The sequence below is a fragment of the Lissotriton helveticus genome, chromosome 7 (genome assembly GCF_964261635.1).
Source record: "Lissotriton helveticus chromosome 7, aLisHel1.1, whole genome shotgun sequence".
NCBI classification, from domain to species: domain Eukaryota; kingdom Metazoa; phylum Chordata; class Amphibia; order Caudata; family Salamandridae; genus Lissotriton; species Lissotriton helveticus.
In genome coordinates this window covers 1,495,885,824-1,495,900,515 of record NC_136068.1, presented here as the reverse complement: position 1 = coordinate 1,495,900,515, position 14,692 = coordinate 1,495,885,824, and the positions used below count along the sequence as shown (strand labels likewise).

Here is a 14,692-nt window from a genome sequence, read left to right as displayed (position 1 = left end):
GCTCCACTCTGCACTCTGAAGCTCCACTCTGCACTCTGAAGCTCCACTCTGCACTCTGAAGCTGCACTCTGAAGCTGCACTCTGAAGCTGCACTCTGCACTCTGAAGCTCCACTCTGCACTCTGAAGCTCCACTCTGAAGCTCCACTCTGCACTCTGAAGCTGCACTCTGAAGCTCCACTCTGAAGCTCCACTCTGAAGCTCCACTCTGAAGCTCCACTCTGAAGCTCCACTCTGCACTCTGAAGCTCCACTCTGCACTCTGAAGCTCCACTCTGCACTCTGAAGCTCCACTCTGAATCTGCACTCTGAAGCTCCACTCTGAAGCTCCACTCTGAAGCTCCACTCTGCACTCTGAAGCTCCACTCTGAAGCTCCACTCTGAAGCTCCACTCTGAAGCTCCACTCTGAAGCTCCACTCTGAAGCTCCACTCTGAAGCTCCACTCTGAAGCTCCACTCTGAAGCTCCACTCTGAAGCTCCACTCTGCACTCTGAAGCTCCACTCTGAATCTGCACTCTGAAGCTCCACTCTGAAGCTCCACTCTGAAGCTCCACTCTGAAGCTCCACTCTGAAGCTCCACTCTGAAGCTCCACTCTGAAGCTCCACTCTGAAGCTCCACTCTGAAGCTCCACTCTGATGCTCCACTCTGATGCTCCACTCTGATGCTCCACTCTGAAGCTCCACTCTGAAGCTCCACTCTGAAGCTCCACTCTGAAGCTCCACTCTGAAGCTCCACTCTGAAGCTCCACTCTGAAGCTCCACTCTGAAGCTCCACTCTGAAGCTCCACTCTGCACTCTGAAGCTCCACTCTGAAGCTCCACTCTGCACTCTGAAGCTCCACTCTGAATCTGCACTCTGAAGCTCCACTCTGAAGCTCCACTCTGAAGCTCCACTCTGAAGCTCCACTCTGAAGCTCCACTCTGAAGCTCCACTCTGAAGCTCCACTCTGATGCTCCACTCTGATGCTCCACTCTGAAGCTCCACTCTGAAGCTCCACTCTGAAGCTCCACTCTGAAGCTCCACTCTGAAGCTCCACTCTGAAGCTCCACTCTGCACTCTGAAGCTCCACTCTGCACTCTGAAGCTCCACTCTGAAGCTCCACTCTGCACTCTGAAGCTCCACTCTGAATCTGCACACTGAAGCTCCACTCTGCACTCTGAAGCTCCACTCTGAATCTGCACTCTGAAGCTCCACTCTGCACTCTGAAGCTCCACTCTGAATCTGCACTCTGAAGCTCCACTCTGCACTCTGAAGCTCCACTCTGAATCTGCACTCTGAAGCTCCACTCTGAAGCTCCACTCTGAAGCTCCACTCTGAAGCTCCACTCTGAAGCTCCACTCTGAAGCTCCACTCTGAAGCTCCACTCTGAAGCTCCACTCTGAAGCTCCACTCTGAAGCTCCACTCTGCACTCTGAAGCTCCACTCTGAATCTGCACTCTGAAGCTCCACTCTGAAGCTCCACTCTGCACTCTGAAGCTCCACTCTGAATCTGCACTCTGAAGCTCCACTCTGAAGCTCCACTCTGAAGCTCCACTCTGCACTCTGAAGCTCCACTCTGAAGCTCCACTCTGCACTCTGAAGCTCCACTCTGAAGCTCCACTCTGAAGCTCCACTCTGAAGCTCCACTCTGAAGCTCCACTCTGAAGCTCCACTCTGAAGCTCCACTCTGAAGCTCCACTCTGAAGCTCCACTCTGAAGCTCCACTCTGAAGCTCCACTCTGAAGCTCCACTCTGCACTCTGAAGCTCCACTCTGAAGCTCCACTCTGAAGCTCCACTCTGAAGCTCCACTCTGAAGCTCCACTCTGAAGCTCCACTCTGAATCTGCACTCTGAATCTCCACTCTGAAGCTCCACTCTGAAGCTCCACTCTGAAGCTCCACTCTGCACTCTGAAGCTCCACTCTGAATCTGCACTCTGAAGCTCCACTCTGCACTCTGAAGCTCCACTCTGAATCTGCACTCTGAAGCTCCACTCTGCACTCTGAAGCTCCACTCTGAATCTGCACTCTGAAGCTCCACTCTGCACTCTGAAGCTCCACTCTGAAGCTCCACTCTGCACTCTGAAGCTCCACTCTGCACTCTGAAGCTCCACTCTGAAGCTCCACTCTGCACTCTGAAGCTCCACTCTGAATCTGCACTCTGAAGCTCCACTCTGAATCTGCACTCTGAAGCTCCACTCTGCACTCTGAAGCTCCACTCTGAATCTGCACTCTGAAGCTCCACTCTGCACTCTGAAGCTCCACTCTGAATCTGCACTCTGAAGCTCCACTCTGCACTCTGAATCTGCACTCTGAAGCTCCACTCTGCACTCTGATGCTCCACTCTGAATCTGCACTCTGAAGCTCCACTCTGAAGCTCCACTCTGAAGCTCCACTCTGAAGCTCCACTCTGAAGCTCCATTCTGAATCTGCACTCTGAAGCTCCACTCTGAAGCTCCACTCTGAAGCTCCACTCTGAATCTGCACTCTGAAGCTCCACTCTGAAGCTCCACTCTGAAGCTCCACTCTGAAGCTCCACTCTGAAGCTCCACTCTGAAGCTCCACTCTGAAGCTCCACTCTGAAGCTCCACTCTGAAGCTCCACTCTGAAGCTCCACTCTGCACTCTGAAGCTCCACTCTGAAGCTCCACTCTGAAGCTCCACTCTGAAGCTCCACTCTGAAGCTCCACTCTGAAGCTCCACTCTGCACTCTGAAGCTCCACTCTGAAGCTCCACTCTAAAGCTCCACTCTAAAGCTCCACTCTGAAGCTCCACTCTGAAGCTCCACTCTGAAGCTCCACTCTGAAGCTCCACTCTGAAGCTCCACTCTGAAGCTGCACTCTGAAGCTGCACTCTGAAGCTGCACTCTGAAGCTCCACTCTGAAGCTCCACTCTGCACTCTGAAGCTCCACTCTGCACTCTGAAGCTCCACTCTGCACTCTGAAGCTCCACTCTGCACTCTGAAGCTCCACTCTGCACTCTGAAGCTCCACTCTGCACTCTGAAGCTCCACTCTGAAGCTCCACTCTGAAGCTCCACTCTGAAGCTCCACTCTGAAGCTCCACTCTGAAGCTCCACTCTGAAGCTCCACTCTGAAGCTCCACTCTAAAGCTCCACTCTAAAGCTCCACTCTAAAGCTCCACTCTGAAGCTCCACTCTGAAGCTCCACTCTGAAGCTCCACTCTGAAGCTCCACTCTGAAGCTCCACTCTGAAGCTCCACTCTAAAGCTCCACTCTAAAGCTCCACTCTGAAGCTCCACTCTGAAGCTCCACTCTGAAGCTCCACTCTGAAGCTCCACTCTGAAGCTCCACTCTGAAGCTCCACTCTGAAGCTCCACTCTGCACTCTGAAGCTCCACTCTGCACTCTGAAGCTCCACTCTGCACTCTGAAGCTCCACTCTGCACTCTGAAGCTCCACTCTGCACTCTGAAGCTCCACTCTGCACTCTGAAGCTCCACTCTGCACTCTGAAGCTCCACTCTCCACTCTGAAGCTCCACTCTGAAGCTCCACTCTGAAGCTCCACTCTGAAGCTCCACTCTGAAGCTCCACTCTGAAGCTCCACTCTGAAGCTCCACTCTGAAGCTCCACTCTGAAGCTCCACTCTGCACTCTGAAGCTCCACTCTGCACTCTGAAGCTCCACTCTGCACTCTGAAGCTCCACTCTGCACTCTGAAGCTCCACTCTGCACTCTGAAGCTCCACTCTGCACTCTGAAGCTCCACTCTGCACTCTGAAGCTCCACTCTGCACTCTGAAGCTCCACTCTGCACTCTGAAGCTCCACTCTCCACTCTGAAGCTCCACTCTGAAGCTCCACTCTGAAGCTCCACTCTGAAGCTCCACTCTGAAGCTCCACTCTGAAGCTCCACTCTGAAGCTCCACTCTGAAGCTCCACTCTGAAGCTCCACTCTGAAGCTCCACTCTGAAGCTCCACTCTGAAGCTCCACTCTAAAGCTCCACTCTGAAGCTCCACTCTGAAGCTCCACTCTGAAGCTCCACTCTGAAGCTCCACTCTGAAGCTCCACTCTGAAGCTCCACTCTGAAGCTCCACTCTGCACTCTGAAGCTCCACTCTGCACTCTGAAGCTCCACTCTGCACTCTGAAGCTCCACTCTGCACTCTGAAGCTCCACTCTGCACTCTGAAGCTCCACTCTGCACTCTGAAGCTCCACTCTCCACTCTGAAGCTCCACTCTGAAGCTCCACTCTGAAGCTCCACTCTGAAGCTCCACTCTGAAGCTCCACTCTGAAGCTCCACTCTGAAGCTCCACTCTGAAGCTCCACTCTGCACTCTGAAGCTCCACTCTGCACTCTGAAGCTCCACTCTGCACTCTGAAGCTCCACTCTGCACTCTGAAGCTCCACTCTGCACTCTGAAGCTCCACTCTGCACTCTGAAGCTCCACTCTGCACTCTGAAGCTCCACTCTGCACTCTGAAGCTCCACTCTGAAGCTCCACTCTGAAGCTCCACTCTGAAGCTCCACTCTGAAGCTCCACTCTGAAGCTCCACTCTGAAGCTCCACTCTGAAGCTCCACTCTGAAGCTCCACTCTGAAGCTCCACTCTGAAGCTCCACTCTTCTGAAGCTCCACTCTGCACTCTGAAGCTCCACTCTGCACTCTGAAGCTCCACTCTGAAGCTCCACTCTGAAGCTCCACTCTGAAGCTCCACTCTGAAGCTCCACTCTGAAGCTCCACTCTGAAGCTCCACTCTGAAGCTCCACTCTGAAGCTCCACTCTGCACTCTGAATCTGCACTCTGAAGCTCCACTCTGCACTCTGAAGCTCCACTCTGCACTCTGAAGCTCCACTCTGAAGCTCCACTCTGAAGCTCCACTCTGAAGCTCCACTCTGAAGCTCCACTCTGAAGATCCACTCTCCACTCTGAAGCTCCACTCTGAAGCTCCACTCTGAAGCTCCACTCTGAAGCTCCACTCTGAAGCTCCACTCTGAAGCTCCACTCTGAAGCTCCACTCTGAAGCTCCACTCTGAAGCTCCACTCTGAAGCTCCACTCTGAAGCTCCACTCTGAAGCTCCACTCTGAAGCTCCACTCTGAAGCTCCACTCTGCACTCTGAAGCTCCACTGAAGCTACACACCGCGCAGGGCAGCTCTGGATGCTGATGCGAGAGGCCAGCTGGGAGGCGCGCTGCTCGTCTTCCTGCTCGTGCTGACTCGGAGAGAAAACTTGTTTTCATTGGGAGAGCGGCCTTCAAAGACCCGGTCACTGCGCCTCTCCGAGTGTTTAGCTTGGGATAAAATGGGCGCAGTGTTGTGGTGATGACAGTAGAGCAAGGGAGGTGCCGGCAATGCCGGACCAGACTCGGGGGCGTTCCCGGCGTCGCGTGACGTCGGCAAAAGGCAAAGAATGTCGGGAACGCCCCCGTGTCTGGTCCGGCATTGACGGACAGGCCCCTCGTCCAATGGCAAGGCTCCGTTTACGGAGCCAGCCAATCAATGACGAGGGCCGACCCAAAGCACCCTACAGTTCTCAACAGGATTTCGCCTGCGCGAAAAAGCTGCGCAGAGCGCAGCTTTCGCTAGGCAAAACCTAATGAAGCTCCACTCTGCACTCTGAAGCTCCACTCTGCACTCTGAAGCTCCACTCTGAAGCTCCACTCTGCACTCTGAAGCTCCACTCTGAATCTGCACTCTGAAGCTCCACTCTGAATCTGCACTCTGAAGCTCCACTCTGCACTCTGAAGCTCCACTCTGAATCTGCACTCTGAAGCTCCACTCTGCACTCTGAAGCTCCACTCTGCACTCTGAAGCTCCACTCTGAAGCTCCACTCTGCACTCTGAAGCTCCACTCTGCACTCTGAAGCTCCACTCTGAAGCTCCACTCTGCACTCTGAAGCTCCACTCTGAATCTGCACTCTGAAGCTCCACTCTGAATCTGCACTCTGAAGCTCCACTCTGCACTCTGAAGCTCCACTCTGAATCTGCACTCTGAAGCTCCACTCTGCACTCTGAATCTGCACTCTGAAGCTCCACTCTGAAGCTCCACTCTGAATCTGCACTCTGAAGCTCCACTCTGAAGCTCCACTCTGAAGCTCCACTCTGAAGCTCCACTCTGAATCTGCACTCTGAAGCTCCATTCTGAATCTGCACTCTGAAGCTCCACTCTGAAGCTCCACTCTGAAGCTCCACTCTGAAGCTCCACTCTGAAGCTCCACTCTGAAGCTCCACTCTGAAGCTCCACTCTGAAGCTCCACTCTGAAGCTCCACTCTGAAGCTCCACTCTGAAGCTCCACTCTGAAGCTCCACTCTGAAGCTCCACTCTGAAGCTCCACTCTGAAGCTCCACTCTGAAGCTCCACTCTGAAGCTCCACTCTGCACTCTGAAGCTCCACTCTGCACTCTGAAGCTCCACTCTGCACTCTGAAGCTCCACTCTGCACTCTGAAGCTCCACTCTGAATCTGCACTCTGAAGCTCCACTCTGCACTCTGAAGCTCCACTCTGCACTCTGAAGCTCCACTCTGCACTCTGAAGCTCCACTCTGCACTCTGAAGCTCCACTCTGCACTCTGAAGCTCCACTCTGAAGCTCCACTCTGAAGCTCCACTCTGAAGCTCCACTCTGAAGCTCCACTCTGAAGCTCCACTCTGAAGCTCCACTCTGAAGCTCCACTCTGAAGCTCCACTCTGAATCTGCACTCTGAAGCTCCATTCTGAAGCTCCATTCTGAATCTGCACTCTGAAGCTCCACTCTGAATCTGCACTCTGAAGCTCCACTCTGAAGCTCCACTCTGAAGCTCCACTCTGAAGCTCCACTCTGAAGCTCCACTCTGAAGCTCCACTCTGAAGCTCCACTCTGAAGCTCCACTCTGAAGCTCCACTCTGCACTCTGAAGCTCCACTCTGCACTCTGAAGCTCCACTCTGCACTCTGAAGCTCCACTCTGCACTCTGAAGCTCCACTCTGCACTCTGAAGCTCCACTCTGCACTCTGAAGCTCCACTCTGAATCTGCACTCTGAAGCTCCACTCTGCACTCTGAATCTGCACTCTGAAGCTCCACTCTGCACTCTGAATCTGCACTCTGAAGCTCCACTCTGCACTCTGAAGCTCCACTCTGCACTCTGAAGCTCCACTCTGCACTCTGAAGCTCCACTCTGCACTCTGAAGCTCCACTCTGAAGCTCCACTCTGAAGCTCCACTCTGAAGCTCCACTCTGAAGCTCCACTCTGAAGCTCCACTCTGAAGCTCCACTCTGAATCTGCACTCTGAAGCTCCATTCTGAAGCTCCATTCTGAATCTGCACTCTGAAGCTCCATTCTGAATCTGCACTCTGAAGCTCCACTCTGAAGCTCCACTCTGAAGCTCCACTCTGAAGCTCCACTCTGAAGCTCCACTCTGAAGCTCCACTCTGAAGCTCCACTCTGAAGCTCCACTCTGAAGCTCCACTCTGAAGCTCCACTCTGAAGCTCCACTCTGAAGCTCCACTCTGCACTCTGAAGCTCCACTCTGAAGCTCCACTCTGAAGCTCCACTCTGAAGCTCCACTCTGAAGCTCCACTCTGAAGCTCCACTCTGAAGCTCCACTCTAAAGCTCCACTCTAAAGCTCCACTCTAAAGCTCCACTCTAAAGCTCCACTCTAAAGCTCCACTCTAAAGCTCCACTCTAAAGCTCCACTCTAAAGCTCCACTCTAAAGCTCCACTCTAAAGCTCCACTCTAAAGCTCCACTCTAAAGCTCCACTCTAAAGCTCCACTCTAAAGCTCCACTCTAAAGCTCCACTCTAAAGCTCCACTCTAAAGCTCCACTCTAAAGCTCCACTCTAAAGCTCCACTCTAAAGCTCCACTCTAAAGCTCCACTCTAAAGCTCCACTCTAAAGCTCCACTCTAAAGCTCCACTCTAAAGCTCCACTCTAAAGCTCCACTCTGAAGCTCCACTCTGAAGCTCCACTCTGAAGCTCCACTCTGAAGCTCCACTCTGAAGCTCCACTCTGAAGCTCCACTCTGAAGCTCCACTCTGAAGCTCCACTCTGAAGCTCCACTCTGAAGCTCCACTCTGAAGCTCCACTCTGAAGCTCCACTCTGAAGCTCCACTCTGAAGCTCCACTCTGAAGCTCCACTCTGAAGCTCCACTCTGAAGCTCCACTCTGAAGCTCCACTCTGAAGCTCCACTCTGAAGCTCCACTCTGAAGCTCCACTCTGCACTCTGAAGCTCCACTCTGCACTCTGAAGCTCCACTCTGCACTCTGAAGCTCCACTCTGCACTCTGAAGCTCCACTCTGCACTCTGAAGCTCCACTCTGCACTCTGAAGCTCCACTCTGCACTCTGAAGCTCCACTCTGAAGCTCCACTCTGAAGCTCCACTCTGAAGCTCCACTCTGAAGCTCCACTCTGAAGCTCCACTCTGAAGCTCCACTCTGAAGCTCCACTCTGAAGCTCCACTCTGAAGCTCCACTCTGAAGCTCCACTCTGAAGCTCCACTCTGAAGCTCCACTCTGAAGAAGCTCCACTCTGAAGCTCCACTCTGCACTCTGAAGCTCCACTCTGAAGCTCCACTCTGCACTCTGAAGCTCCACTCTGAAGCTCCACTCTGAAGCTCCACTCTGAAGCTCCACTCTGAAGCTCCACTCTGAAGCTCCACTCTGAAGCTCCACTCTGAAGCTCCACTCTGAAGCTCCACTCTGAAGCTCCACTCTGAAGCTCCACTCTGAAGCTCCACTCTGCACTCTGAATCTGCACTCTGAAGCTCCACTCTGCACTCTGAAGCTCCACTCTGCACTCTGAAGCTCCACTCTGAAGCTCCACTCTGAAGCTCCACTCTGAAGCTCCACTCTGAAGCTCCACTCTGAAGCTCCACTCTGAAGCTCCACTCTGAAGCTCCACTCTGCACTCTGAAGCTCCACTCTGAAGCTCCACTCTGAAGCTCCACTCTGAAGCTCCACTCTGAAGCTCCACTCTGAAGCTCCACTCTGAAGCTCCACTCTGAAGCTCCACTCTGAAGCTCCACTCTGAAGCTCCACTCTGAAGCTCCACTCTGCACTCTGAAGCTCCACTCTGAAGCTCCACTCTGCACTCTGAAGCTCCACTCTGAAGCTCCACTCTGCACTCTGAAGCTCCACTCTGAAGCTCCACTCTGCACTCTGAAGCTCCACTCTGAAGCTCCACTCTGAAGCTCCACTCTGAAGCTCCACTCTGAAGCTCCACTCTGAAGCTCCACTCTGAAGCTCCACTCTGAAGCTCCACTCTGAAGCTCCACTCTGCACTCTGAATCTGCACTCTGAAGCTCCACTCTGCACTCTGAAGCTCCACTCTGCACTCTGAAGCTCCACTCTGAAGCTCCACTCTGAAGCTCCACTCTGAAGCTCCACTCTGAAGCTCCACTCTGAAGCTCCACTCTGAAGCTCCACTCTGAAGCTCCACTCTGAAGATCCACTCTCCACTCTGAAGCTCCACTCTGAAGCTCCACTCTGAAGCTCCACTCTGAAGCTCCACTCTGAAGCTCCACTCTGAAGCTCCACTCTGAAGCTCCACTCTGCACTCTGAAGCTCCACTCTGAAGCTCCACTCTGAAGCTCCACTCTGAAGCTCCACTCTGAAGCTCCACTCTGAAGCTCCACTCTGCACTCTGAAGCTCCACTGAAGCTACACACCGCGCAGGGCAGCTCTGGATGCTGATGCGAGAGGCCAGCTGGGAGGCGCGCTGCTCGTCTTCCTGCTCGTGCTGACTCGGAGAGAAAACTTGTTTTCATTGGGAGAGCGGCCTTCAAAGACCCGGTCACTGCGCCTCTCCGAGTGTTTAGCTTGGGATAAAATGGGCGCAGTGTTGTGGTGATGACAGTAGAGCAAGGGAGGTGCCGGCAATGCCGGACCAGACTCGGGGGCGTTCCCGGCGTCGCGTGACGTCGGCAAAAGGCAAAGAATGTCGGGAACGCCCCCGTGTCTGGTCCGGCATTGACGGACAGGCCCCTCGTCCAATGGCAAGGCTCCGTTTACGGAGCCAGCCAATCAATGACGAGGGCCGACCCAAAGCACCCTACAGTTCTCAACAGGATTTCGCCTGCGCGAAAAAGCTGCGCAGAGCGCAGCTTTCGCTAGGCAAAACCTAATGAAGCTCCACTCTGCACTCTGAAGCTCCACTCTGCACTCTGAAGCTCCACTCTGAATCTGCACTCTGAAGCTCCACTCTGAATCTGCACTCTGAAGCTCCACTCTGCACTCTGAAGCTCCACTCTGAATCTGCACTCTGAAGCTCCACTCTGCACTCTGAAGCTCCACTCTGCACTCTGAAGCTCCACTCTGAAGCTCCACTCTGCACTCTGAAGCTCCACTCTGCACTCTGAAGCTCCACTCTGAAGCTCCACTCTGCACTCTGAAGCTCCACTCTGAATCTGCACTCTGAAGCTCCACTCTGAATCTGCACTCTGAAGCTCCACTCTGCACTCTGAAGCTCCACTCTGAATCTGCACTCTGAAGCTCCACTCTGCACTCTGAATCTGCACTCTGAAGCTCCACTCTGCACTCTGATGCTCCACTCTGAATCTGCACTCTGAAGCTCCACTCTGAATCTGCACTCTGAAGCTCCACTCTGAAGCTCCACTCTGAATCTGCACTCTGAAGCTCCATTCTGAATCTGCACTCTGAAGCTCCACTCTGAATCTGCACTCTGAAGCTCCACTCTGAAGCTCCATTCTGAATCTGCACTCTGAAGCTCCACTCTGAAGCTCCACTCTGAATCTGCACTCTGAAGCTCCACTCTGAAGCTCCACTCTGAATCTGCACTCTGAAGCTCCACTCTGAAGCTCCACTCTGAAGCTCCACTCTGAAGCTCCACTCTGAAGCTCCACTCTGAAGCTCCACTCTGAAGCTCCACTCTGCACTCTGAAGCTCCACTCTGCACTCTGAAGCTCCACTCTGCACTCTGAAGCTCCACTCTGAATCTGCACTCTGAATCTGCACTCTGAAGCTCCACTCTGCACTCTGAATCTGCACTCTGAAGCTCCACTCTGCACTCTGAAGCTCCACTCTGCACTCTGAATCTGCACTCTGAAGCTCCACTCTGCACTCTGAAGCTCCACTCTGCACTCTGAAGCTCCACTCTGCACTCTGAAGCTCCACTCTGCACTCTGAAGCTCCACTCTGCACTCTGAAGCTCCACTCTGCACTCTGAAGCTCCACTCTGCACTCTGAAGCTCCACTCTGCACTCTGAAGCTCCACTCTGCACTCTGAAGCTCCACTCTGAAGCTCCACTCTGAAGCTCCACTCTGAAGCTCCACTCTGAAGCTCCACTCTGAAGCTCCACTCTGAAGCTCCACTCTGAAGCTCCACTCTGAAGCTCCACTCTGAAGCTCCACTCTGCACTCTGAAGCTCCACTCTGAATCTGCACTCTGAAGCTCCACTCTGAATCTGCACTCTGAAGCTCCACTCTGCACTCTGAAGCTCCACTCTGCACTCTGAAGCTCCACTCTGCACTCTGAAGCTCCACTCTGCACTCTGAAGCTCCACTCTGCACTCTGAAGCTCCACTCTGCACTCTGAAGCTCCACTCTGCACTCTGAAGCTCCACTCTGCACTCTGAAGCTCCACTCTGCACTCTGAAGCTCCACTCTGCACTCTGAAGCTCCACTCTGCACTCTGAAGCTCCACTCTGCACTCTGAAGCTCCACTCTGCACTCTGAAGCTCCACTCTGAAGCTCCACTCTGAAGCTCCACTCTGAAGCTCCACTCTGAAGCTCCACTCTGAAGCTCCACTCTGAAGCTCCACTCTGAAGCTCCACTCTGAAGCTCCACTCTGAAGCTCCACTCTGAAGCTCCACTCTGCACTCTGAAGCTCCACTCTGAAGCTCCACTCTGCACTCTGAAGCTCCACTCTGAAGCTCCACTCTGAAGCTCCACTCTGAAGCTCCACTCTGAAGCTCCACTCTGAAGCTCCACTCTGAAGCTCCACTCTGAAGCTCCACTCTGCACTCTGAATCTGCACTCTGAAGCTCCACTCTGCACTCTGAAGCTCCACTCTGCACTCTGAAGCTCCACTCTGCACTCTGAAGCTCCACTCTGCACTCTGAAGCTCCACTCTGCACTCTGAAGCTCCACTCTGCACTCTGAAGCTCCACTCTGCACTCTGAAGCTCCACTCTGAAGCTCCACTCTGAAGCTCCACTCTGAAGCTCCACTCTGAAGCTCCACTCTGAAGCTCCACTCTGAAGCTCCACTCTGAAGCTCCACTCTGAAGCTCCACTCTGAAGCTCCACTCTGAAGCTGCACTCTGAAGCTCCACTCTGAAGCTCCACTCTGAAGCTCCACTCTGAAGCTCCACTCTGAAGCTCCACTCTGAAGCTCCACTCTGAAGCTCCACTCTGCACTCTGAAGCTCCACTCTGAAGCTCCACTCTGCACTCTGAAGCTCCACTCTGAAGCTCCACTCTGCACTCTGAAGCTCCACTCTGAAGCTCCACTCTGCACTCTGAAGCTCCACTCTGAAGCTCCACTCTGAAGCTCCACTCTGAAGCTCCACTCTGAAGCTCCACTCTGAAGCTCCACTCTGAAGCTCCACTCTGAAGCTCCACTCTGAAGCTCCACTCTGCACTCTGAATCTGCACTCTGAAGCTCCACTCTGCACTCTGAAGCTCCACTCTGCACTCTGAAGCTCCACTCTGAAGCTCCACTCTGAAGCTCCACTCTGAAGCTCCACTCTGAAGCTCCACTCTGAAGATCCACTCTGAAGATCCACTCTCCACTCTGAAGCTCCACTCTGAAGCTCCACTCTGAAGCTCCACTCTGAAGCTCCACTCTGAAGCTCCACTCTGAAGCTCCACTCTGCACTCTGAAGCTCCACTCTGAAGCTCCACTCTGAAGCTCCACTCTGAAGCTCCACTCTGAAGCTCCACTCTGAAGCTCCACTCTGAAGCTCCACTCTGAAGCTCCACTCTGAAGCTCCACTCTGAAGCTCCACTCTGCACTCTGAAGCTCCACTGAAGCTACACACCGCGCAGGGCAGCTCTGGATGCTGATGCGAGAGGCCAGCTGGGAGGCGCGCTGCTCGTCTTCCTGCTCGTGCTGACTCGGAGAGAAAACTTGTTTTCATTGGGAGAGCGGCCTTCAAAGACCCGGTCACTGCGCCTCTCCGAGTGTTTAGCTTGGGATAAAATGGGCGCAGTGTTGTGGTGATGACAGTAGAGCAAGGGAGGTGCCGGCAATGCCGGACCAGACTCGGGGGCGTTCCCGGCGTCGCGTGACGTCGGCAAAAGGCAAAGAATGTCGGGAACGCCCCCGTGTCTGGTCCGGCATTGACGGACAGGCCCCTCGTCCAATGGCAAGGCTCCGTTTACGGAGCCAGCCAATCAATGACGAGGGCCGACCCAAAGCACCCTACAGTTCTCAACAGGATTTCGCCTGCGCGAAAAAGCTGCGCAGAGCGCAGCTTTCGCTAGGCAAAACCTAAAAAGCAGACATTTGAGGAGAGCAGATCTAGAGTGTCGCTGGTGTTGAGAGTGCTCTATACAGGAGCTGCTTTCCACCTGAACTTGAGAACTACCTTGAGTTCTCTGCTTCTTTTTGCATATATATATATATATATATATATATATATATATATATATATATATATATATATATGTACATATATGAATTCCATATATAATTTTTATATTATTTCCGGGGTCCCCGCACATGGGCGGGAATATTCAGTGCTTATGGCTATTGATGAGGATCCCTAGGAAGAGAAGAATGAGATGCTAGAGAAAAAGAAACACACTCAAACTTGGAAAAAGAAACAGACATATAACATTAATAAAGAAATGGTCAATATGGTAGTAAAATCAATCCTCACTCGAACTCACCTGGCACACTGGAGATACAGAGCACATGGGCATTGGGAATCACAAACTGGTCCATTACGTGGTTGGATCGACTAGCATCAATCACCATCACCTCGCTGACTGAGTGTGTTCCAGAGCATATCCACATCAAGCTAGGAGAGCATTGGTTCTGCAATCAGAAAGATGTGATTTTGCAGAAGCGGATCAAAACTCCTAGGGTTGCAGACAAAAATAAACATCTATAGGCGTCCTTGCGTGATGATTACGCGTGTTCAGGCTGGGTGTCCCGGACTATTAGCAGCCAGGCATGTACAAGAGTCACTAACAGACTAGCTGTTATGGTATATGGTCACTCAATCATTGCATGCATTAAGTTTGAAAAAAACTAAAATGAACGTATACTTACAGCTTCCTTACTCTCCCTCTTTGGACCAGTATTGCCCACTCCTGTAGCACACCATAGCTGCAATACAATAAACCACAAACCACAGTCACAGAGGAAACAAAGGAAATACTGCTAACAATACACATTCTACAGGGACAACAAAAAAACAGTACCACCATTGGAAAAACCACACCAAAATCTTCCTTCAAACAGGCATATTCACAAATGCAACTAACCTCTCCCAGCCATCAGTGGTAGCCAATGATCCTTGAAACAGGTTAGGTACAGAACATCTCTATACAGCTAGCAGAATCTGAAGGGGTTTTCAGGATAGAAGATGTTCCTTTCACACCACTAAGAATACTTTGATATAGTGGTGTTCAAATGGACCAAAAGCAACAGCATTGTTAACCATCTCCTTAAATACTATAATAGTCAACGCTTCAACCGTGATGATTATTTGTCCTCACCAGTAAATCTTGAATATGTCTTTCAGAAAAATGTGCCACTCATAAAATCTCTACAGGCTTCTTGTGACAAAACAACTTTGCATGGCTTGAAAAAATGTGTATGCCCTGT

The 14,692-nt window shown here is 52.6% G+C and overlaps 1 protein-coding gene across 2 annotated transcripts in view; it reads right to left on the bottom strand.

The window, feature by feature from the left end:
• The window catches only part of LOC144770421 (C-Jun-amino-terminal kinase-interacting protein 4-like), a 1,040,418-nt gene that overhangs the window by 309,603 nt on the left and 716,123 nt on the right, over positions 1 to 14,692 (bottom strand). For both annotated transcript variants that reach the window (XM_078654929.1, XM_078654928.1), the window contains exons 18-19: positions 14,135 to 14,191; positions 13,750 to 13,897 (exon numbers count right to left, since the gene is read on the bottom strand). In XM_078654929.1, the coding sequence (XP_078511055.1) occupies positions 13,750 to 13,897; positions 14,135 to 14,191 (205 nt within the window). The remainder of the gene's footprint in view (positions 1 to 13,749; positions 13,898 to 14,134; positions 14,192 to 14,692) is intronic.